Below are 24,308 nucleotides of genomic sequence, written 5' to 3'. Positions count from 1 at the left end.
ATCTTTTGTATCACAATTTGTTGAGGATTTTTTTTTGGCATTTATTGTGCGTTGTATTTATTCGAAGCAAAGTTTAGAATGTTTTCTAAGGGCGGTGGAATGCGTTTCGGTGGTGAAGTGAAGCGTACAGTGCCTGATCCGAAAGATCACAAAGATGGGTAAGAAGAGCGGGTGATCCACAATCGTGAAAATTCCTGTCGCTTTAATTTTTTTTTGGGGGAGCGTTTTGGTGATGTCAGCACATCTGGCAGTTATATGGCGGGTGGGGTGTATTTTTGCGGATGAGTCACTCACATCGCGCTAGAAAGGCGTTAGAGTGTGCTTATTGTTTATTTAGGAAATGGTTTACATTTAGCTCCGATATTGGAGATAATGATTTAACGATGTCTGTTTCTGAAACGGTGCTATAATATTTTCACTCTTTTCGCACAGCCATTACTCAATCATTGGGGCTAGAATTCTACGTCCAAACTCCGTGTACCGGTGTGTGGTGTCAACTTTCGATACAAAGGTAGCGATTGTGTTTCGCATCTCGATCGCTGCGAAAGACAAACCAATTGCAACGGAAGAGATCACACTGAACAGCAATGAGTCACGCTTGATTAGCTTTACGGTGAGTGATTAGGGGTAGAATGTTAATTATTGGCCTATGATCCAACAATTATTTCTCTTCCCATCCCGATCCAGATTGACAGTATTCCCGAGGAAGAGTATGAGCTGGTTGCGGAAGGTCTTTCCGGTTTGGAATTTAAAACAAAGAGCCGTTTGGACTTTGATAACAAATTTTGTTCGGTGTTGATTCAGACTGATAAGTCGGTGTACAAACCGGGCGATACGGTTCGATACCGGGTGCTGGTGCTGGACCGGTGCATGAAGCCGCTACCGGCGGGAGACAGCGGGATGATGGTTTACATACGCGACGGCAAGGGCAACCGGATCAAGCAGTGGAGCAACGCGTCGCTCGGTGAGTGCGGAGTGTTCCAAGCGGAACTCACACTTTCGACCGAGCCGGTGCTGGGCGAGTGGACCATCAATGTGGAGGTGGTTGGATTGGTAAGCAACGAGCACAATGAGACCAGTTCGTAGTTTAGCTAATTGTTGATTCTTTTACAGAAAGAGTCCAAAACGTTCGATGTGGATGAGTACGTACTTCCCACGTACGAGGTGACGGTGGAATCCCCAGGCTACACGTTCCTCGACGATGAGCTGCTAAAGGTAGTCGTCAACTCGAAGTACACCTACGGAAAGCCGGTGGCTGGAGAATTGACCGTTTCCGTAAAGCTCGCCTCCTCAATGTGCTTCAGACGCGAGCCAACTGAAACCAGCATCTGCCAGAAGGTGTTACCGATCGATGGCAAGACGGATGTCGAATTCAACCTGAAAGAGATCCTTTCTAGCAAAACGTACATTCGGGAGCTTACGATCGAGGCGGAGGTTTGCGAAACACTGACCGGGCGCACTCAAAAAGGTTCTACCACGGTACAGTTGCACGACGAACGCTATCAAGTGCGTATGATTGAAGAGTCGAGCTATTTCCCAGGACTACCGTACAATGCCTGGATACAGGTGACGAACCTTGACGGTAGTCCAGTGCAGGACGGGGCAAAGGAGGTTGAGATAGTGTTGAGGAATTATAACATCGATTTGCATAAGCAGTCCTCTACGCTTGATGATAAAGGAATGGCACAGCTGAATGTAAAGCTGGACGAGCTAGACTTTGATTATGTCAGCGTGGAGGTGAAATACCGTGGGAAGGATTATTATGTGCAAGGCATCACGAAACCTCGAGATTACGAGGAAGCATTGATGAGAGTGCGGCTTTCGGAGAAAGAGTAAGTGATAGTGAATAAGCATAAGGATATACACATAATTTACTTTCTTATTCATTGTTTCAGACCAACAGCTGGGAAGGACCTAACCTTTGATGTCGCATGCACAAAACCACTACAATGTGTGTCCTATTCTTTGCTGGCACGGGGAGAGCTGCTGGCAGGTGGAGCAGTAAAGGGCAGCGAGGCGAGCACAACAATCAGTATTACTATACCTTCTACATTTGCCATGGTGCCTCGGGCAAAGCTGCTGGTACATTACATCTCCAGTGCAGGCTACATCGTGAGCAGCTATGACACCGTTGAGTTTAAGCGGGTGTTTGAAAATCAGGTATGAGTTGGTATGAAAGATCATGAGCAGACTTTCTTCACTAAATGGACAATATCTTTTTGTTTTAGATACAATTGACTCTTTCAAAGGATGAGTTGAAACCGGTAGAAACGCTAGACATCGATATACGGACGGAGAAAGACTCTTTCGTTGGTCTGCTTGCGGTCGATCAGAGCGTGCTGCTTCTAAAGTCTGGCAATGACATCAGCCGCGATGAGGTGGTGCAGCAGTTGGAAATGTATGAGTCGGCACAGAATTATCACTGGGATGCTTATAGTACATCAGACTGTCAGGTACTGGTTTATATAAAAAAAAACATTAATGATAAGAGAATAATTATGATCGTGTTCATCCCATTTATAGTCCGTTGGAGCTGTTCTTCTTTCCAATAGGTTCATTCCACGAGGTAAGGTTGAAGAGGAATGTTTTGAGTAGAATGTATCTTTAAAAGAATCTATTTTACAGATATATTTCCACAAGCTCGACTTTTTGCCTGCAGCACAAGTGCCGGGGGATTTGGAGCTGCTCCAATGATGGCAGCATGCAAGATGAAAGGAGTGATAATGGAAAGTGAAATGGCTACGGCGCCTGTTAATGAACCCACTGTTCGCTCCAAGTTTCCCGAAACGTGGATATGGGAGAGTATTTCGAAATGGTAGGTGATAAATTTCCACTTTTGCAATAGTTCAACTTATTCATGTAATGTCCTTTTGTCCTTTAAAACAGCAAAGAAATGGAGAGCATTAGAAAAATCGTCCCAGACACGATAACGTCCTGGATCATTACCGGATTTTCACTGAGCAAGAGCCACGGTCTGGGGCTGGTGGACAACCCATCGAAAGTGAACGTATTTATGCCCTTTTTCCTATCGATCGATCTGCCGTATTCGGTAAAGCTGGGAGAAACTATCCGTATACCTGTGGTAGTATTCAATTACATGGATGAAGATCAACTGGCGGATGTGATCTTCTATAATAATGATGACGAGTTCGAATTTGTTTCTGATACTAAGGATCAAAAAGGTAATTAATAGACTTTTTTTAAAGGCGATTAAGTACTCTTATCTCTTTGATGTCTCGTTTTTGGAACAGAAAAACATCGCCAAGAACAAATAACAGTACCACGCGGTACAGGCAAAACGCTTACCTTCGTACTAAAACCAACCAAGGTGGGACATGTCACGCTGAAGATTACTGCCAAGTGTGCCCTGGCCGGGGATGGCATCGAGCGCCAACTGCTCGTTGAACCGGAAGGTCTACCGCAGTACATCAACAAGGCGCTTCTCGTCGATCTACGCTTAGTGAAAGAGATCAAACAACCGTTTGAAGTGGAAATTCCAGTCGATGCCGTTCCCGACTCGACCAACGTAGAAGTGTCCGTAATTGGCGATGTGCTGGGATCATCGATCGAGAATCTTGACTCGCTGATACGCATGCCGTTCGGGTGTGGTGAGCAGAATATGCTCAACTTTGTCCCGTGTATCGTAGTGTTGGATTATCTGAAAGCTTGCAAGCGTCTGACGGTGGAAATTGAGAGCAAAGCGAAGCGGTGCATGGAGATAGGCTATCAGCGAGAGCTGACCTACAAGCACCAGGACGGTTCATTCAGCGCGTTCGGCGAGAGTGATAAGAGCGGCAGCACCTGGCTGACAGCGTTTGTGGCGAAATCGTTCCAACAGGCAGCGAAGCATATGACCATTGAGGAGGATGTGATTGATAGTGCGCTCGGGTGGCTCAGTAAGGTTCAGACAGCCGATGGAGCTTTCCCGGAAGTTGGAACGATTTGCCACAAGGATATGCAAGGAGGTGCAGGGTCAGGGATCGCTTTGACCGCATACACCGTTATTGCCTTCTTGGAGAATCCGAAGCTGGGGGAGAAGTACAAAGCATCGGTTGATAAGGCTCTGACGTACGTGAAGGAACACATCAGCGAGCTAGATGATGTGTATGCACACGCCTTAGCTGCATACGCACTGCAAATTGCTGATCATCCACTTAAAAACGAAGTGTACGCTAGTCTGCTATCAAAATCGAATAAGCAAGGCGACATCCAATGGTGGAGCAAAGAGATTCCAGAGAAGAACGATTCCAACTGTTGTTGGTGGTACCGGCCATGTTCGGTCAACGTGGAGATGAGTGCATACGGGCTATTGGCAACACTGGAAGCATCCAGCGCTGGACTGGAAGGTTTACCGATCATGAAGTGGTTGGTTTCCCAGCGCAACGATAAGGGTGGGTTCGAGTCAACGCAGGACACAGTCGTTGGCTTGCAGGCTCTTTCGAAGATGGCTGCTCAACTCTCCTCCTCCGAGGCGGACATGTCCCTCAAGGTGATCATCACGGGCGAACAGGAGAAGTGTCTACAGGTTAATGGGGGGAATATTTTGGTGCTGCAAAAGCATGAGCTTGCTGCAAACACGCGAAAGCTTGAGATGATCGCTACCGGTACGGGTTGTGCATTGTTCCAGCTGTCGTACAAGTATAACATAAAGGATGTGGATAACAGTCCTCGTTTTACGCTTAAGCCCGAAGCGAAGCAAGGATCGATCAAGAGCTGCATCGATCTGTCCATTACTACGAGCTTTATTCCGAAGGAGGATCAAGCCGTTTCTAACATGGCCGTTATGGAGGTGGACATGCCGAGTGGGTTCATCGTTGAGAGTGACACACTGAAGCAGCTCAAGCAACATGAGATGGTTAAGGTAAGAAGAAAATAATTTAAACAAAAACAGATTTTTAACTTTCATCATCTCAATACAGAAAGTGGAAACAAAACGCAGCGACACAACGGTGGTACTGTACTTTGACAACATTGGAGAGGAAGCTGTGCATCTTCAAATGTCCGCGTTCCAGAAGCATGAGGTGGAGAACGCTAAACCGGCAAATGTGATCATATACGATTACTACGACAATAGTAAGTGTTTTGACGAAAGCTGTACCATAATCGCTGGCTGCTCAAATAAATATTACTCATATTCCAGCTCGCTGTGCTCGATCGTTCTACGAGATCGCTGTTTAATCAGCTGGAAGTGCCTACCGAACAGGAAACCCGCCATCTCGGGAAGATGTATTAATGTCGTGTTATTGGAAAATAAATTGTTACACCAATTTAAATACAAACGCACAATAAAAAAGCGCTTCTAACAACAATGCAAAAATGTCGTATTTCATACGCTTATCTTTCGATGACTTCAGAACAGTAATCAAACAAAGCTTCTCGGAAAGCGACCCCAACTTCCTGGTGGTCTCACACTTAAAAACAGTTCGATCGCGTACAAACATTCGCTCTGTTTACCGACCCAAAGCTACGTACGTACGTGAGCGTCATTCGTGGGTTGGGGAGATGGGGGGAAAAATTCTCATTCCACCCTTGGATTGGGATTTCCCGTCCACTTTCGTGAGTGTACTCTCCGTTGATAGATTGCATTTGAACGCTTCATAAATCCCCGAACTCTCGCGAGCAAGCAGATGGCTGATAATTGGGATGAATTAGAGATGCTTCAAGCTGGTGGATGCTGTTGAAGCATTTGGAGAGTGCGATCATGACCGGCGCCCCTCGCTCCTCCACCCCACTCCGGGGTTAGAATGAGATGCGAAGTTATCAAGCCGTGACGGGTTTGTTTTTGAAGCGGAGCTGGCGAGTTTTTCTTCGGATTTTGTTGGTTGTCGTGTTGTTTTGTTTTGAGTTTTTTTTGGTAAATAAAAACAAGTTTCTGGAGGAGCTGGTTGAGCCGGTTTTGATGATCGAGCCGGTGTTTTTTGTCCGTGTCCATGTATTGGTGCGTTCTTGGGGGATGAATTAACCCTTGGAAGCGTTGACTGAAGATGATCGAGTGTGGAAAGCAGAAAACATTCGTTATAGGTAATAAAAATTCAAGAAAGGATAAAGCGAAATTGGCAGCTCCAAAGACACTGTTGTGTAAGAGGTGTTTATTAAACATTGCCCTTAAGGTACTGAGGATCTACCGTACCTACCGCGATGCAACAGGAGACCGGTTCCGATGCAAGCCCGGACGTACACACATACACACGCATAGACGGATGAAAGTGCGTGATCACACAACATCGTTCAGCCGAAGATCGCGATCTCGCGTTCGGCCAAGTCGGGTCCCGTGGAGTGAGAGCAGCGGTTTGGAGCTTTGCGTATAAAGCCTAACGACCGAACAGGTTGCAGGTTTAGTTCGTGCTCCACTACCGAACCGATCGGTGCCAGGGGTGACGCTGTGCATCAGTGATTTTTTCTATTGTAGGTGTGTTTGTTTGTGGCTCTTATGTGAATGTGTGTGTGTCTATTTGTACTTGATCACACCCCCGCGACATTGTGATCTTGTGCCGCGCAACCCCCCAAACCGACCCCTTTCCAGCTAATCTGTTCCCATCTCGCTCTACCTGTTTCCGTACCGTGTGCTGCGACGCAGCGCACTACAACTTCCTATTGTGATGGCCCTGCTCGTAGTGAACTCATTAGCGGGACAGTTAAAGAGTGCACCGTTTTTTTTTTTTAGTTCATTGTTGTTCAATTTTCGCAAATTGTGCGGGGAATTACCGTGCGTTATTTGTTGCGGTTTCTCACTAATCGTATTTTTATTCCCTAACAGCGCTTGTGATTGTTGTGTGTTAACAGTAGTAGCTTCGTAGAACTGATTTCGTTTGCCCAATACCGTTGGCACAGTGCACAAAGGAAAGCCTGATTTGTGTCGCGAGAAGCTAAGGCTTAAGGTCGCATAGCGTTATGCGACGTTCAACGATGTTCGCATCGAAGAAGGACCCGGCGATCCGGATCCTGTCGACATCGTCTTCGTCGCTGCTGGCAGTGTGCCTGGTGCTGAGTGTAGTGCTTGTACCAGCGGTGCAGTGTGAGGGGTTAGTATGCAAATTGGTGATTTATTTGTTTAGCATTTCAGTCAACAGAAGATTTAGAATTTAAGACGCGAATGAAGATCGGTCAACGTTTCGGTCGAGAAGATTCGTTCGAAACACTGCACTCCGCAGATGGTTGCGTGTGTCGTCGGCATAAAAAGCCATGGGGACGGTGACGAAATCGTTGCAGAAAGTGGTCGAACCGCTTTTTGTCTCCACCATACGATCGTCGAGACACGACGCGAGGCGACACAGTGGAGGACGTGTGTCTTCCGTTTTTGGTCAGGAAGCACAAACAACCTCTGCTGATTCAAGCGACTTGGAGCTGTTGTCGTTCGTATAGTGACCATTCTGCTGTTAGGTTAGAGTTTGAAGAGTGACTGACACACACTCATACAGACACACATACCGTGCGTCGGTGTACAACTGGAAGCGATCGCGGGCAGTTTATGCGTAGGACACGATCTTGGGGTTGTTGGGCTCATTGTTTACCTTCCTCGTTGGTGACGCATTCTTGTGAGTGTGTGTGTGTGTGTGCGTGTCAGTGTGTTCGGTACTGGAGCATGCAAACACCAACCTACACGAATCGCCGTGAGGTCATTACTTATTCCAGTCAGCGTTCCGATCGTGTGTATCGACGAATATGTCTCTTTTTTATTCAGGTGACGACTCATAGCAAAAAGCGCAGAATAGTTCGTTCCCTACAAAAACGAGCAATGCCACTAAAAAGTAAAACCTTTCCAGCAACACAATACATCATCTTCAAAATTCTGGAAATCCCAAAACATAAAGCATTGCAGAAGAATGAAACGGCAAAAGAAGACCACCGCACGAACCCATCCCAGGCTCCAATCGGACACGTTGCGTGACCTTGACTCATCCGCAGCTGCGATCGCCATGGCGAGCGAATCTTCGCAAGCGAGCTCACTCGGAAATAACCTCACCCGTTTTGGTGAAGGTCATTCTTTCCGTAACGCCCTGCTGTAGCTGAGATTACATAAGCGTGAAGCGTCCCGAGCATTGGCGAACAGCGTATAGCGCATGAAAGCCTGCGATCTGACTGACCATCGTACTCCAAACAGCTGCAAAGAAGCGTTGAACCACCGTGAGGTACGATCCGCGTTACCTCCACCAAAGCAGAGGCCCCGATAATGGAAGCTGATTAGCAAACGGGGGAGCAACAGAACACAAAAAAGAGGAGAAGGAATAAATAAAGTTTCCACTCGATGTTGCTCGTTCGCATCAAAACACAGCCATTAGGCTGCTGATCAGCTTTGGAGGTATTTTGGAGGCCTTCAAATATACACGAATCAAATAATACATCGTACCCGGGTACGAGTACACTGATTCTAGGGTGTGATGCATCGACAATTGCAGTTGGCATGTTTTGGCTCCTTTTATGGAGCTGTTATTTCTCTTCTAATGACCCTACTGGATGCGTTTAATGTACGCTCAGGTAGGGGAACCGAACAATAAGCTGCAGATGATGTCACTATTTTTAACAATCGAACGTTAACTAGAGTGTTTGTTGGGAAATGATGCGTTCTTCGTGCATCGGCGCTGATTTGCTTTACGTGTTTAGAATTTTAGCACCAGGAAGTGCAACAACAAACACATTAATGCATTAGAAGATGAGGTCGGTTTTATTGCGTCAGATTAGCTCACCCAGTGAAGCGTGTGGGAAAACGTGCTCCACCCTGGGTACGCTAACTGAAAAGGTATCACAAACGATTTGGTGGGATTTTTGCTGTTGTTATCACTAACGTTAAATCTAGAATGGGCGTGATACTTTCTACCACATTCGACCGGATATTAGACTTCGTATCCTGCCTAATGGGTATAATTTACGATTTACACGTGATTGGTAGATTGCCTGACACATTTGTTTAATTGCACCTTGTACAGCGAGTGCCACTCGAGCTAATCGAATTGTTTTATGTTTATTTTGTTCCTTTTCCCATCTCATCAGCCACTACTCGATCGTGGGTGCGAAACTGCTCCGGCCTAACTCCGAGTACCATGTAGCGGTAACGAACCAGGATGTGAGCGAACCGATCCGTTTCAGCCTTGCCATTACGGATGCAAGCAGCGTGATCGCCAAACAGGAGATTACGCTGAACACCGGTGAAACGCGGCTCGTACCGTTCGCTGTAAGTATATGCCCCCCTCGGGTTTCCATCCACTCGGGCAGGGTGCAGGTTGCTCGTTGCAGCTGTAGAATTGTTTTTAATTTCCCTTTATTGTGACACGCTTAGATTGGTGATATTTCCGAGTCGTCGTACAAGCTGGTCGCCGAAGGGTTATCGGGCCTAACCTTTAAGAACGAAACCGATTTGGAGTATCAGCAGAAGAGCTTCTCGGTATTTGTGCAAACGGACAAATCCATCTACAAGCCGGGCGATACGGTGCGGTTCCGTGTGCTGGTACTCGACCCGAACACCAAACCCCTCCAGAAGGCGGACAACATTAGCGTGCACATTAACGACGCTAAAGCGAACCGCATCAAGCAGTGGAAGGAGGGCAAGCTGGTGAAGGGTGTGTTCGAGTCGGAGCTGACCCTCTCGACCGCCCCGGTGCTGGGCGCGTGGACCATCAACGTGGAAGTGCTGGGATCGGTACGTATAGCGCCCCAATTTCTGAAAGTCAGGCAGTGTTGTGACCTGGTATTGTATTTTTTTTACTTTACCAGAAACACAACAAAGTTTTTGAGGTGGATGAGTATGTGTTGCCGAAGTTTGAGGTTACGGTTGAGTCGCCCGGCATCACCACGTTCAAGGATGGTAAGGTGAAGGCGATCATTCGCTCGAAGTACACGTACGGCAAGCCGGTGAAGGGTGAGGCAACCGTGTCGGTCAGTCCCGAGTTCCAGTTCCATTACGTGCAGCCGTTCGCTAAGGATGTGATCACGCGCAAGGTGATCCCGATCGATGGCAAGGGTTCGGTTGAGTTCGATCTGCGCGAGGATATCCATCTGGAGGGTGATTACTCGCGTAACATCGTCATTGAGGCGGTGGTGGAGGAAGAGCTAACTGGACGGAAACAGAACGCCTCCGCCAAGGTGATGATCTACGATCGTCGCTACAAGATGGAGCTGGTAAAGTCGGACGATAACTTCAAGCCTGGGCTGCCGTACACGGCGTGGCTGAAGGTGTCCTACCAGGATGGTGCGCCAGTGCAGGACCAAACGAATCCGGTCGAAGTAAAGCAGTCTTCGTTCGAAAGCACCACATCGGTGCAGAACTACACGCTCGATCAGAACGGTATGGCAAAGCTAGAGATCAACACCGAGGTGAACAGCTCGTACATCAACGTGGTCGGTGTGTATCTGGGCCAGGAGTTTTATCTGCACGGCATTTCGAAGGCCGAATCGGACGTGGATTCGTACATTCGCGCTCAGGTGCTGACGGAGATGCCGCTGGTCGGTAAGGATGTGCTGGTGGAGGTGACCTCGACCAGCCCGATGAAGTACTTCACCTACCAGCTGCTCGGACGAGGAGATGTGCTGCTGAGTAATACGATCGCTGTGCCGGAAAGCAAAACGCAGTCGTTCAAATTCCCCGCCACCTTTGCGATGGTACCGAGGGCCAAGCTGGTTGTATACTATATTGCCCCGAACGGGGATATGGTCAGCGACAGCAAGGTGATCACCTTTGACAGTGAGCTGCAAAACTTTGTAAGTGATCGCGAGAGTCCCCTTCGTAGTTCAAGGTCAAGGCGTAGCGTTGTAATGGTAGGTTTACATTTTGATTTCTAGATGAAAGTAAGCCTCTCGAAGGAGCAGTCGAAACCGGGTCAGGATGTGGAGATCAGCATCAGCACCAATCCGGACTCGTACGTCGGACTGCTCGGTGTCGATCAGAGCGTGCTGCTGCTCAAGAGCGGTAACGATATTACCAAGCAGCAGGTGTTTAGCGAGCTGGAGAAGTACGAGGAGCGCTCGTACGGGTTCTATCGCAGGAAGAAGCGTTTCGCATGGAATCCGCATGCTGAACATCGGGATTTTAGTGTGAGTAGTGGAGCAGGGAGTTTGAGAATCGATTTTAGTTGTAACCAAAACTGAATTAATTACAGACCGTCGGTGCATTTGTGATGTCGAACGCGAATGACCCTCCCCGTAAGTATGAACAAATATACTAGAAATCGTTATTCCATCTTTCGAACAGGTAAAATCTCAGAGCGGCTACAGGCGTTAAACAATTTGATTGCTTAACGATCATAGAATAGCACTCATTAGAGTTGATTGAGTGTTTTTAGGCACTGAGCAGTCAAGGTGATAGGATCCACTTACTACGAATGATCACAAATGACTGCTTCCCCTTCGCAGAAATCCATCCAGTGTTCTTTAGCTTACCTGCACTTGCTGCCCCGCCAGGAGTCATAATCACTTCTGCAAGACCTTTTGTCGCCGCCACGGCACTATCAGCTAGCTCGCCTGTGGCGAGTGATCCAATCGTTGTTAGGCGAACATTCCCAGAGTCATGGATATGGGAAAGTGATGAAGGGTTTGTACTGCTGCTGCTGTTACTGCTGCCGTCGCTTTACCTTCAATGTGGCAATCCGTCTTTCATGCGTAGAATTTGCGTTCAATATAACCTTCCTCCTTCTTCTACGTCTTCTGTTCATGCTTGGTAGGCAGTATCGTAACTATGGGTAATCGATCTATGTTCCATCAATTTCATACGCCAGTAAGACCCATCGTTTTCTCCTCTCGCGGTTCCATTTGATTGGAACGTGTTCAAAAGGGACATGATCGTGCGCACTTGACGGCTAAATTCTCGGCTTGCTTATCACAGGGTCGGCCGTTTTGCGCTGCTGTGACGACACAGACGATTTGCTCGATATACGCGTGGCCGAGGAGGACAGAATTGGTAGTGCACTGGAGTACGCACCGAGCACGTTAAGCTCTGCCCCAATCAGTGAGGGGCCAGTGGTTCGGAAAAGCTTTCCCGAATCATGGATATGGCACACGATCGCCAGGTTTGTCCTCGTACTCGTACTTTTGCGACTTACTGTACTGTGCAAAGAAAGCAACTAACATAACCACTTTCGGAGAATGGAATGGTTTTTAAACCAAGCCTTTTGGATTCAGGAATTCAACAGGTTGAGCGAATCGGAAATGGTGGATTTACACAGGCTTAGAGACTGACCCATCTTTCCCCTTCATCTTCATACACAACGGTACCATTGTATTCCATTTTGCAGGTTAAAAGGAAAACAAAAACACACACACATTTTGCAGGAGCTAAAATCAAAACTTGTAGTTGAAGGTTCGGGACTTGTCGCGTTGTTTGTTCGTTGGTTTAATGTTCAAGTAATGTTGTCGTACGTTTTTATTATTTTATCATTCAACTAAGCATTGATCTTCCCAGAGCTCGCGTTTCCGGAAGCCATTGCGTTTGCCTCTCCTTCCCTGGGCGCCAGCGCGGGCATACCGAGTGCTGATGGTCCCACCGTAAGGAAAGATTTTCCGGAATCGTGGATTTGGTATAGCGCGGCCGAGGAAGGGTGCGTACTTTCTTTTTGTTGGTGGTGTTTTTTGTTTGTATTGTTATTATTTTGATTTCGATTTGTTTTCCTTCCATTGCTAGTACCTTCTCTATCCTCTATCTCTTTTTTGTATGGTGGAAGATTTAGTAAAACGATTGTGCTATTAATGTGTTTAATATTGTGTAATTATTTGTGAGTAGCGCAAGTGGACCAAAAGGTATAGGAATAGAGTGGACATAGTTTCTTAATAGCAACCACACTTACCATCGATTTGTACAGTATAGTATGTTAACGTAGATTTGTCATTAATTTGTAAAATTTTCGTGAAAAAGCTTCAGCATTTTAGCGACCTAAGTACGTTTTACAAAAGGCTGATCCCTTGATAATGAAGTAAAATGCACTACTAGGCAACATACTCTTCTTGGGTTCGAGTCTTGGTGGTTCATGGCCTCCTCATAAATAAGATTTCTCACAGATAATCATTGCCGAACGTTATGAGGGTCTGTTGTATTATGAGATGAACCAACGATCACTGAAAGCTCGATTCCATCCACAGGAACAATAAAGCTGATTAGAACTCAGTTTCATCGTAGGCGTCTAATGTCCCGTGTAAATGTGCACCATAGACAGTATTTTCGTAGAGGTCCAGTGCCCCGTACAAAGCTGCACCATGAGGGCGTTCTTGCGCACGCTTCGTTGCAAAAGTATGAACCAACTGTCCTTCCCAGAAAATCCTTCCCAGAATGTTGGCTTTGGAGTAGCATTGCAGCTATAAAGTTTGTAAATTTTTTTTCTCCAACTTTTTGATAATTCGGAACAATCATACCGTTACACCATAGTATCATACTGGGAAAATGTTTCGTTCTACAAAATATCTACTAATAATCAAATACATTCCAATGGAGATATGTGTTCTGTATAAGTTGTCTACGCTCAGCCTAAATTTCCGAGAAGACGTTAGCTCATACATCTGTATCTGGAAATACTAATTCCCATGAGAAATGAAAAGTTGTTGTGTATTACAGAGTCCACACAACAAGAGTAAAAGGGAAGTCGAAGCCTCGCACAGGTCTTCTTCCCGCACATATAGCGCTGAGACTAAAACCGGGATTAGGCGCCGCTTCCCAAATGAACGAACCTGTCGTCCGGAAATCTTTCCCAGAGACCTGGATCTGGAGTAGCTTTCCAGCTCTCGGGTTTGTGCAGTTGTGTTTCTCTATCTTATCTACTCTTTGTCCGTATTGAATATGATCATGCAACCCTTCAGGCAACGGAATGTCCACTAACACTCAAACTTATTCAAATGCAGACGATTCTTTACTGTGCGAGATGCCAGCATGTCCTTTTTCCATGTTATGTGCTAGTGATGTTTCCAAGCTTTATCTTAACCCCATCTCTCGATCGCCGTCTACTCTTCGCGCAGAGTATTACATGCCATTCCATAGGGCGGGAATGGAAGGAGTACCGATGGTGCAAATGGCTGCCATTCCAGTCGCAGATGTATATTTTGCGGAATCGGAGGTTGATTCTGGCCCTCCAGCATCACCGGCACTGGTGACTCGCAAAGAGTTTCCCGAAACGTGGCTGTGGCAAACGATCGCTTCGGCAAGGTGGGCTATGCGTTACATTTCATTAAAGTTTTGTTTTCCTTTACTGTTTGCTTGACACTTCACTCGTGATGTAGGGAGGGGTATGGGTAGTTCAGCGCATGGTTTTGTAAGATAAACGCAACTCTTTGATCGTAAGACGGGAGAATGATCCTCTCTGGGCACTGGTTCTTATCATCTGCACGCGATTATTCTTCTCTGCACTCGACACTATTCTACTTCCAGGCTTTGTAGATTTCAAATTCGGTAGTCCTGACTCTCTCCATACCTTCTAGAAGTGGAAACCAGTTGTTCGCTTAATCAACTTATTCTTAGCTCTATTTCTTGATCATCGTGTCCTCTTCGCACAGGTCCTTTCGTATTGTACTTCCATCGGGCGGGCCTTCCTGGTATGATGATGCCGCTGGCAGCTAGTGCAAGCGTTGTGACACGAGTTGCTCCAGTAGCAAAATTTGGTGCAGGCGCCTTTGCTCCTGTACAATCGGCACCGGTTCGCAAAGAGTTCCCCGAAACGTGGCTGTGGCAAACGATCGCTCCAGCAAGGTGGGCTATGCGCTGTTCTTTTCTTTGTCTGCCGATTTCCCTTTCCTCACCAATTGCTTAACATTCCACTCGTTCAAGGCAAGGCCGTGCATGACTACGTGGGTCAGCTAACATGTTGTGTTCGTAAATCAGGAGAGCTGTTCCTGTTTGTTTTGTGCATCATTTGTTGTACTAAACTAAATTATATACAAATCATTCGCTACTGTGACTCTGATACAGTCTCTCAAAACAAGTGTCCAGCGTTTTTGTCCTCAAATTCTCTGGACTTGTATATTAGCATATGCCCTAAAAAGGGAGCTTTTTTATAGCGCAATCGTTTCCACACTATGTGAATGTTGCGTAGTCGCTACGATTAATCACAACTACGTTTCTCGATCACCATGGTCGTCACTCTTTGCACAGAGCGTTTCAGATATGTCTCGCTAATGATGCCCATGGCAGCTTTTGGGACCAGTATCAGTCTACGATCCGGTCCAGTTACAAGGCCTTTTAGCGGGCTCGCGGCACCGGGAAGGGCACCGGTCCGTGCTTCCGCACCTGCTCCAGTTCGTAAAGAGTTCCCCGAAACGTGGCTATGGCAAACGATCGCTCCAGCAAGGTGCGTTACCTTTCTTTGCATATCGGTTTACCTTTTCCTCGTCGTTTGCTTGACATTACACTCGTGCTGTAAGGGATCAAGCCGTGCATGATGATGTGAGACAGCTAATACTTTGTGTTCGTAAATCAGGGGAATGTTTGTGGTTATGTTTTGGATCATTATTTGTACTAAACCTGTTACCACAGCCAGTAGTTATAAACACATCATTCGTGAACGATTCTCATGCAGTCCCCCCAATCGTGCTGATGCCGATGGCAGCTATGGGATATACTGTAACATCTGCCGTTGTAAAAAGGCCTTTCAGTAGGCCTCGCGTTTTAGCACCTGCTCCAGTTCGTAAAGAGTTCCCCGAAACCTGGCTGTGGCAAACGATCTCAAGGTGGGCTATGCGCGTTTCCTTTCTCTGCACTCCAGTATATCTACCTTCACTTTTTATTGGTAAAAAAGAATAGTTTTTATGTGTCCTATCATTGCCCCACGCTATCAACACCTTGCACTTCCAGTTGTATTTCTTTGGATTGGGCCACCATGTAGGATTTTATGTTGTTGTATCTAACTATTTGCAGAAAAGCATTATTATCTTGAAAACATGTTCTTCCTGGGGTCGGCAGTGAGTGCAGGAATCGATGTAGCCAGGCCAGAAATGATCTCGTTTGATCGCGCGTCTGATGCGATTCCTGCAATGCCAGCTGAGGCTCCGGTAACCATCCGGAGAGACTTTGTCGAAACGTGGCTCTGGCTGTCGAGTGTCAGGTTCGTTTCCAAGCTTTCACTGTAGATTCTTTGTTGTAGAGTTTGTTAGCTGTTGTCCCACGATTTAGTACGGTTCGTACGGGGTCCTCGTTTTCTATCATGGATGTGCATGTACTCGTACTCCGTAATCGATCGAAATCATACCGTATACTCGTCCATTAAAACATACCACTTGTGTCGTCAATGTAAATGTGTCTATATATGTGTGTGTGTTTGTCTTCAAAACCAGTGCCGTTAGCTCCCATCCAAGAGAATCCTTTCTTGTATAACACCATGAACAATAAGCCAAATGCAGTGGGAGTGGCACCCGCCTTCCGACAGGCCCAACGATTTGGTGGGTCACACTTTCCCGCTATTCTGCCTATCTGCCTGCGCACATCTGTAAGAAAAACATTTCCCGACCGTTGGCTCTGGGAAGGTGAAGACTCTGGGTATGTACTTTAGAGCTATTGGCGCGTGATCGCTTTCGTTTGGACGAGTTTTGGGGGGGGTGGGCTGTTTGCAGTGTGATCTTGATGGGGCGGAAACAATCGAAACAAAACTAAAATCCGGTTCCATGATTCTATTCCAGGTTGTTCGCTCATTCTTCGCAAAGCATTATCAATAATCAAACTTCTTTCATATCGGTTTTTGTTAAAGATTTTATTGTGGACAACATTTCGAATCGTTTTTATGCGGCTAGACCCATAGCGCTTAGTGCGTTTGCTAAAGGCACTGCCCCAGTGGTGAAGTTGAGCTATGATTCGGGCAGCCCTGCTCCTGCTACGGTTGTGCCGGTGCGCAAAGAGTTCCCCGAGACATGGCTCTGGCAGACCATAGCTGCTGAAAGGTTCGAGAAGTCCTTTTTGCTTTTCTTTTCTTCTTTCTGTAGCCAACACTTTCGAGTTGGGGAGGAAGTAGTAGTCCTTGTAGCTTGACGAGTAGTTGAGGCCCCGGTTTTGTAGAGTAATCCTGTGTGTTTCGTCTGTGTTGGGTTGTTTGTTTAGTCTGTACTGCAGCAGATACGATATAAGATGTCATCTTAAAGGTGTATGGAATATTGCAAAACACTAAGAAGGATGTAATGATGGCGCACCGAGTATTTCTCATACATGCATTCACAACATCCGGCACAACGTATTCCTCTTTCGACGATCTACTCTATCCCTCTCACTTTCTCTCTCCTTCTGAGCAAAGAACTGTCTGCGATGTGTTGCCAATTGGGGACCTGCCCAGCGCTTTTCACTCCGCCCCAAACGTTATTGAAGTTTACCATTTCCATCAATCCTCACCCCATTTCACCATCTTTCCTATTCCCATTGGATTCAAACATACTTCCAGCCAACAATACGTTGCCCGAGGTACCGATCTATAAGTTTCACCGCGCACCGAACGGTACCGTGCTGTACACGACGATCGAAAAGCCACGTGCGCAGAAGCAACACCACGTGCTGGTAACGAACACGCGGCCCCCGTTGGCCGGTCCGTTCGCGTTCAGTCGCATTCCGCGACCGCACCGTGACATTCCGCGCCTCTTCCTGTCGCAGGAAATTCAAAACACTTGGCTTTTTGACAATACCTACTCCGGGTAAATATTCTGATTCACGGTGGCAGCCGCTCCCAACCACAACAATGTTTTTGTTTTGTAACCAATCTAAAAAAAAAGCAACAACCTCCCACTGCTAAACAGCTGCAGTTGTGCTAGTGAGCTGTGCTTGCGAACAGTTGTACTACTCATTAACAATGCTACTATTACCATGGTTACGAGCTAACTGGACGCCGGCCGTGTGTGTGGACGCCTTCTCTCGGTTTGCTCGCAACGAAGATGTTTGTGTGGAGATTTGGGTACGATCAGGTCGTCAAGATTTTCTGCTGACACCCTTAACTCACCACAGCGAGACGTCAGGATCGTCTTCACCCCAAAAAGCACAAACTTTAATGTTTCACCAACGTTTTGAAGTTTTGTTGAAATTTGTCACAGGTTTTTCTGGCTGGAGTTTATTAAAAAACACACACACGTTCATCATGCTTCTTGGAAATGCGTTACGAAATTCATTACATAAATGCGGTGAGGCCTAACTCGGTGGGGAGATATTCATCCTTCTCATAATACCATTGGGTTTCTTCATGTAATACTAACCTCACGATTGGGGCCATTGAGAGTGTGCTTGGTAATGCGGTGGAATGGGCTTTGCTTGTATTGTGCTTCCCCGGATAACCCGTTTTAAACTCCTAACTCTTGCCATATATTTCCCTGCTACCACTGCTAAATGTCGCTACTTTCCCCCTCAAAAAAACAGCTTCAGTGGAGAGAAGACGCTGCAGAAGAAGGTCCCCGATACGATCACGTCCTGGATCATTACTGGCTTTTCGGTGAATCCAATCTACGGGCTGGGCCTTACGCAGCAGCCTCGCAAGCTGAACGTGTTCCTGCCATTCTTCGTCTCAACGAACCTGCCGTACTCGGTCAAGCGGGGCGAGGTGGTCGCCATTCCGATCGTTGTGTTTAACTACATGGAGGATGATCAGACGGCCGAAGTGGTGCTGCACAACGATGAGCAGGAGTTTGATTTTGCTGACGTGGAGAATGAAGTTGTTGAGTCGAACAGTAAGTTCAAATCCTTATTGAATCCTCATCTCTCATGTGTCTTACGTTGTTGCTCTTCTTTATTTTCGTAGAAGTTGAACTGTTCCGTCAGAAGCGACTGGACATTGCCTCAAACACCGGCAAATCGGTCTCGTTCATGGTGAAACCGAAGAAGCTTGGCCACATCACGATCAAGGTAACGGCGAAAACGAAGATCGCCGGTGATGCGGTTGAGCGTCAGCTGCTGGTCGAACCGGAAGGTCTGCCCCAGTTCATCAACAAGGCCGCCTTTATTGATCTGCGCGCAGCACCAGAACTGACCAAGACGTTCGAGGTGGAAATCCCCAAGAACGCTGTCCCAGACTCGACCCGCATTGAGGTGGCCGTGATTGGCGATGTGATGGGCTCGACCATACAGAACCTGGACTCGCTGATCCGCATGCCGTACGGTTGCGGCGAGCAGAACATGCTCAACTTTGTGCCGAACATTGTCGTGCTGGACTACCTGAAGGCAACCAACAAGCTGACGGCCAACATCGAGGCCAAGGCGAAGAAGTTCATGGAGGCGGGCTATCAGCGGGAGCTGAGCTACAAGCACCGTGACGGTTCGTTCAGTGCGTTCGGTGAGAACGATAAGAGCGGCAGCACCTGGCTGACGGCGTTCGTTGCGCGATCGTTCAAGCAGGCGGCCAATCACATCACGATCGATGAGGGCGTGATCGACAAATCGCTGGAATGGTTGAGCGATCATCAGGCACCGAACGGTAGCTTCCCGGAGGTGGGTGTCGTATCGCACAAGGACATGCAGGGCGGATCCGGCTCGGGTGTCGCCCTTACCGCGTACACACTGATCGCTTTCCTGGAGAACATTAACCTGGTGGATAAGTACAAGAACACGATCAACAAGGCGATCGACTACGTGTACCGCAACACGGAATCGCTGGACGATACGTACGCGCTGGCACTGGCAGCGTACGCACTCCAGCTTGCCGATCACTCGTCGAAGGGGCTCATCCTGAGCAAGCTGGACACGAAGGCAACGACCGACAGTGATTCGAAGTGGTGGCACAAACCGATCCCCGAGACGGAACAGAAGAACCCGTGGTACAGCCGACCCAACTCGGTGAACGTCGAGATGAGTGCGTACGGTATGTTGGCCTTCCTGGAGGCTGGTCTCGACACGGACGCCCTGCCGATCATGAAGTGGCTGATTGGGCAGCGTAACGACAAGGGTGGCTTCCAGTCGACGCAGGACACGGTCGTGGGGCTGCAGGCACTCGCCAAGCTGGCCGCCAAGATCACATCGCCCAACAATGACGTCACGCTGACGGCAAAGATCAATGAAAATCAGGAAAAGCGCATGACGGTAAACGCGGAGAATGGTATGATCCTGCAGAAGTTTGAGCTACCGTCGGCTGCCCGCAACATCGAGATTCAGGCCACGGGCAGCGGCTTTGCCGTGGTGCAGCTGTCCTACAAGTACAACATGAACGTGACCGGCGAGTGGCCACGGTTTGTGCTCGATCCGCAGGTGAACGCGAACACCAATCCGGACTATCTGCATCTGTCGGTGTGTGCGAGCTTTGTACCGTCGGCCGGACAGAACGTGTCGAACATGGCTGTGATGGAGGTGGGCTTCCCGAGCGGGTTTACCGCGGACTCGGATACGCTGCCGTCGTTGGAAAATATGCCATTCATTAAGGTAAGGATTTATTGCCGAGTGATCGCTGATTGAGTTTGAAGCTTTGAAATACGTTTTTTGTATACAATTTCCTCCCCAACAGAAAGTGGAAACTAAGGACGGTGACACGACGGTAGTGCTGTACTTCGACAGCTTGGATCAGCGCGAGCTCTGTCCAACGATCTCCGCCTTCCGGACGCACAAGGTAGCCAAGCAGAAGCCGGCACCGGTTGTAATCTACGATTATTATGACAATTGTAAGTCTTTTTAATTACAAAAACTTCCATTAGACTTTCATTATCGTTAATCAATCATCTGGAATGTCTTTTACCCACACACACACACACACAAAACCAGCTCGTATCGCCCGTCAGTTCTACGACGGACCGAAGGCCTCCCTGTGCGACATCTGCGAAAACGAGGACTGCGGCGAGGCGTGCAGCATCCGATCGCAGAAGCAACGCTCGTCGGACAGTCCCAGCCGCCAGCCGACGGTGGAAGGCACCATGCAGAGCGGCAGTCAAACGGTGCGCGTCAGCTTTTTCACATTCCTCCTGGCAACGCTGCTAGTGCGGATGTTCCACTAGCGGTCGTGGCAGTGCTACGAGATAAGAATAACTTAGAAACCGCACCGACGAGCTCGCCGATTTCGGATTCGCGATTGGGGTGGTTGTTACCAACGGTAATGATGGGAAGCAGGGATGGTACAGTTGCTTTTTTTTTACTAGCAAAAAGACTGTCGAACGAGTGACGTGACTACAACAAAAAACACTACAAAAAAGAAGGCGAGAAATAAAAGGAAATGAAATAATCTTACTAAACATATTAACAGTATCCTCTTTTATTCATTATCAACAGACGTCCGACGTTGGTTTTGTTGGTTTGATAGATTAAAATTAATGTCATTGGCAACGTTGCGCAATTTGATGGAATGTGGCACAATTATTGATTTATTCTGCAGTGTGCGTCCGTAATTGGGCTACCCTCGTTAATCAATGCTCCAAACGTCACTAATTAATTCTTGGCTAGGGCAGGCTATAATAAGAACACAACCGCCAACGGTATTCAATTGTTTCGCCTGACCTACTCAATCTTACGGCCGACCCGGAACCCGAGCTTGTGCGGAGTGGTACGTCGTAGAGCAGGCGATAAACGATGCCGTTCGTACGGGCAGGAAGAAACTACTCAAACAGGCTCCTATCACCAACCATTTTGGGGATTGTTTCAGGTTCCAGGGAGAGTGTACTATGAACCGTGGCTTGGGAGGCTGCAAGATCTTCCTGCTCGCTGTACCTTGGCTTGCCTTGTAGTGTGCTTAAGCTAATCCGTTTCCCTTCAACATTACTCAAATACTGTCGCATCGGAGGTTTTTTTAATTTAAAGCTCTACTACCATGCTTCAGGAGACGCGGGTGCGCTCCCGCACGCTTGTTAATGAGAAACAGAGATGGGACAGATAGAGAAGGGACGAAATAATGCAAATAAATAATCAGTAGAGCATGAAACCGAGCGTTTCAGTTTCGGGCTTGCGATCATGGAAATGGGAGGGAAGGTAAAGAGATAGAGAGAAACATAAGGGAGGAAATGCAAGGGGAAAATGTCCTAATCGGGAAGGTTTGTAAGGGTAAGCTTTCCCACACATCGGTAGATGCACTCGTTCGGGGGCAGTTCTCCAATTTCGTACAGCTTCAGCGACTTGATCGCCATTGCAGAGTGGCCCGCGTTGAGGAAAGCGATCGTAGCATCACGTCCAGCATTCTCCACCAGCACATCATGTCCACCGGGGTGCTGTAGATAAGGAGTAGAAAAGATTAAGTCAGTAAGATAGAACCTGAGGGGACTCGGCTCCGTATTGATCAGTTCGTTGACGCGAGAGAGATTATGTCACTATGTTAGGTAGCGGCTACCCCCCCTGCGGTGCAGATTGGCATCATCTTCTGATAACGTGCCACACGCACCGACTCCCTTTATCAAGTCCATCGCATACTTGCTATGACGTGCCATGGTTCAGGTGCAGGGGGGTTTATTCGCTCTCTCTTTCTGAACAAAAAAAAAAAACACGCTGCACCAAAATCACGATACCTCCAGCACAGTGGCAGACACGATAAAAGATTATCTACAACGTTCGTAAATCAAGTCCTGTCCCTGTTGGTACGTGGCTAGCATCTGTTACTCTCCATCAAGTACCAACTTAGCTACCGAGACAAGTTCTCCAGTAGGTCTCGTAAGACATCTTTTGGTCCCAGATATCAGAAAGACGAGTTGGTACGAAAGCTCTGTCATGCTTGACCTTTTTTTGCTGTGTTGCTCCTTTTTTGGGGATATCAACGAACCATTTGCTTTGAAGATTATCTGAGCACATAAAACACACGCGCTGTAAATATTTGCCGTCTCCTGCAAACACACCCCGCGTGCAGCGTTGTGTGAAAGTCTCCGCATTCGCAATGAACTTGAGAAGCTTGAAGCCAGAGTCTACGTTAGAGCGCGCAAACATGCTGAGCTAGATGTCCGTTGAGAAATTGAATTCCGGAACTGAGTCACGCACTTCCAGTTATGGACACCACACTCTCTTATACATTTCAATGTCTAATCTTCACATCATTCACCCCCGATCTCCTTATCTAACACACGTTCTAGTATAGTGTCAACGAACTAGTTCAAGGTACGCATATCCAAGATCTAAGTGTAACATCAACACATGGACATAGCGTTTGCTGCTTACCAATCGGAGGAAATTCGTAATATCGTACACTCGATCGTACAGCACGATCCAGCAATCGTCGTAGCAATCGTGATAAGCCACCTCGCTGAGCGAAATCACGGGCCGCAGTCGCTGCTGGAGGTTGTTGTTACTATCGGTCCCCGGGACTTTCGTCAGCCGAAGGGCAGCCATTGCTAGCTGCAGTATGGTGGCTGATTGATTGGCGCCCTCGATCGGGCTCTGCACCTGGGCGTCCACGGTGGACATTTTGGCTGCGTAAAGTTTGTTCTTCTTTTTCTAATAAAATCTCACAACTAAGTAGGCACTTCTTGCAGAAGCACACACACACATACACACGCACACGAACAAGTCACAGAGTAGGCAGTGTATAGTAGTAGTTTTGTGCACTCGCTACCAAGGGAGCGAACCGTTTCGAAGCAAACACAGTACGAGACTAAACGCTGTCAAGCGTTTGCGGGGCAGTTTATACAGCGCACGGCAGTGGTACCGCACGGCACTCACACACAGCGTCACAGTTTTTCGTTGGCGTTTGCGTTTCACTACGTCATCGGTGTGGTGGTTTCGGTACCGCACGGTACGTCAGTGTTTTGGCCTCCTGGGGCCCTCCGTGACAGGGGCAGAGACGTCGCAATAGGCGATCGTGCAATCGCTGCTGCTATCTGCTACTGCTGCGCCCTATGCAGCATCTAGGATCGATCTTGTAAGCAAAAACATTGGTAATCAGTAGCAAAATGGAAGGGAAAGATGAAGCAGGGAGGGATTTGTTTGTTTAGGTCTTTTCTGGTGGGCCCGTTTCTGGACCGCCAGATAGGTTTGATGTTGTTGCAGTGATGCGATCGTTTGTGTTTTCTAAGCAGGACAAACACATAGGCCGCAGTTTGTGTGTTATCATTTGCACAGATAAGGATCAAATGAGCTTGACATGATTCATGGGTCCCAAGCCGGCCAGACGATTTTTTGGGAGCTGCGAAAACACATGTAATCTAATTCGCAGGTTTTAGCAAGAAGGCAGAGGCATTTCAAACGAGATAACGAGCTACTGAACCGTGGATCTAGAAGGAGCACTGGGACAGGTTTTTCTCATGCTTCCAGACATTACTATCAGAGCAGTTAGCTGTTGAGATTAAGAATATTGGACTTCCGAATTTGGCGAGCGAAAAACGGTCGAGGTCAGTCCCGCGGAACGGTCCATCTCAATCGCTTATCACCGTCCAATGGCCAAGCGGCAGACTACACTCACTGCAGTTGATTGGATGGCACTTGTACCAAATTCATTATGCAATTCATGATTAATAATCCTGGCAAGTAGGAAACCGCTGCCAAAAACCGGTAT

The 24,308-nt window shown here is 47.6% G+C and overlaps 3 protein-coding genes across 16 annotated transcripts; 2 read left to right on the top strand and 1 right to left on the bottom strand.

Moving 5' to 3' along the window:
• Positions 1-48: 48 nt before the first annotated feature.
• LOC120900492 (CD109 antigen-like) lies at positions 49-5,317 on the top strand. The gene is made up of 12 exons (XM_040307555.1): positions 49-158; positions 433-613; positions 688-1,053; positions 1,114-1,832; positions 1,896-2,160; positions 2,229-2,453; positions 2,524-2,566; positions 2,626-2,815; positions 2,887-3,182; positions 3,252-4,861; positions 4,920-5,073; positions 5,141-5,317. Exons 1-12 carry the CDS (start codon positions 79-81, stop codon positions 5,176-5,178), a joined length of 4,167 nt encoding a protein of 1,388 aa, XP_040163489.1. The 5' UTR covers positions 49-78; the 3' UTR covers positions 5,179-5,317.
• A 961-nt stretch (positions 5,318-6,278) lies between these two features.
• Positions 6,279-21,079, top strand: LOC120904963 (CD109 antigen-like). 14 transcript variants are annotated; one of them, XM_040315519.1, is made up of 12 exons: positions 6,279-6,405; positions 6,758-7,022; positions 8,989-9,169; positions 9,275-9,634; positions 9,709-10,692; positions 10,774-11,025; positions 11,091-11,133; positions 17,328-17,574; positions 18,287-18,594; positions 18,666-20,275; positions 20,358-20,511; positions 20,612-21,079. In XM_040315519.1, exons 2-12 carry the CDS (start codon positions 6,892-6,894, stop codon positions 20,839-20,841), a joined length of 4,500 nt encoding a protein of 1,499 aa, XP_040171453.1. In that variant the 5' UTR covers positions 6,279-6,405; positions 6,758-6,891; the 3' UTR covers positions 20,842-21,079. The 14 variants fall into 14 exon arrangements, with proteins under 14 accessions (XP_040171453.1, XP_040171452.1, XP_040171458.1 ...); XM_040315518.1 differs by having other exon boundaries at positions 6,301-6,409; XM_040315524.1 differs by lacking the exon at positions 17,328-17,574 and adding an exon at positions 16,647-16,836 and having other exon boundaries at positions 6,301-6,409.
• On the bottom strand, positions 21,068-23,416 carry LOC120904964 (cytochrome b5-like). The gene is made up of 2 exons (XM_040315534.1): positions 22,976-23,416; positions 21,068-22,041 (listed from the first exon to the last, which is right to left on the bottom strand). Exons 1-2 carry the CDS (start codon positions 23,219-23,221, stop codon positions 21,856-21,858), a joined length of 432 nt encoding a protein of 143 aa, XP_040171468.1. The 5' UTR covers positions 23,222-23,416; the 3' UTR covers positions 21,068-21,855.
• Between the last annotated feature and the right edge of the window lie 892 nt (positions 23,417-24,308).

Source organism: Anopheles arabiensis, chromosome 3 (assembly GCF_016920715.1).
Source record: "Anopheles arabiensis isolate DONGOLA chromosome 3, AaraD3, whole genome shotgun sequence".
In the NCBI taxonomy this organism is placed as follows: domain Eukaryota; kingdom Metazoa; phylum Arthropoda; class Insecta; order Diptera; family Culicidae; genus Anopheles; species Anopheles arabiensis.
Note: the sequence above shows the minus strand (reverse complement) of the source record. Positions and strands in the feature narration are given on the sequence as shown.

Coding starts and splice junctions, on each gene's coding strand:
- LOC120900492 (XM_040307555.1), top strand. CDS start 79: ATGTTTTCTAAGGGCGGTGGAATGCGTTTCGGTGGTGAAGTGAAGCGT. Junction 159..432: donor CCGAAAGATCACAAAGATGG/GTAAGAAGAGCG, acceptor CTTTTCGCACAG/CCATTACTCAATCATTGGGG. Junction 1,833..1,895: donor GTGCGGCTTTCGGAGAAAGA/GTAAGTGATAGT, acceptor TCATTGTTTCAG/ACCAACAGCTGGGAAGGACC.
- LOC120904963 (XM_040315519.1), top strand. CDS start 6,892: ATGCGACGTTCAACGATGTTCGCATCGAAGAAGGACCCGGCGATCCGG. Junction 9,635..9,708: donor ACGTGGAAGTGCTGGGATCG/GTACGTATAGCG, acceptor TTACTTTACCAG/AAACACAACAAAGTTTTTGA. Junction 20,512..20,611: donor CTACGATTATTATGACAATT/GTAAGTCTTTTT, acceptor ACACAAAACCAG/CTCGTATCGCCCGTCAGTTC.
- LOC120904964 (XM_040315534.1), bottom strand. CDS start 23,221: ATGTCCACCGTGGACGCCCAGGTGCAGAGCCCGATCGAGGGCGCCAAT. Junction 22,042..22,975: donor TTACGAATTTCCTCCGATTG/GTAAGCAGCAAA, acceptor CCTTATCTACAG/CACCCCGGTGGACATGATGT.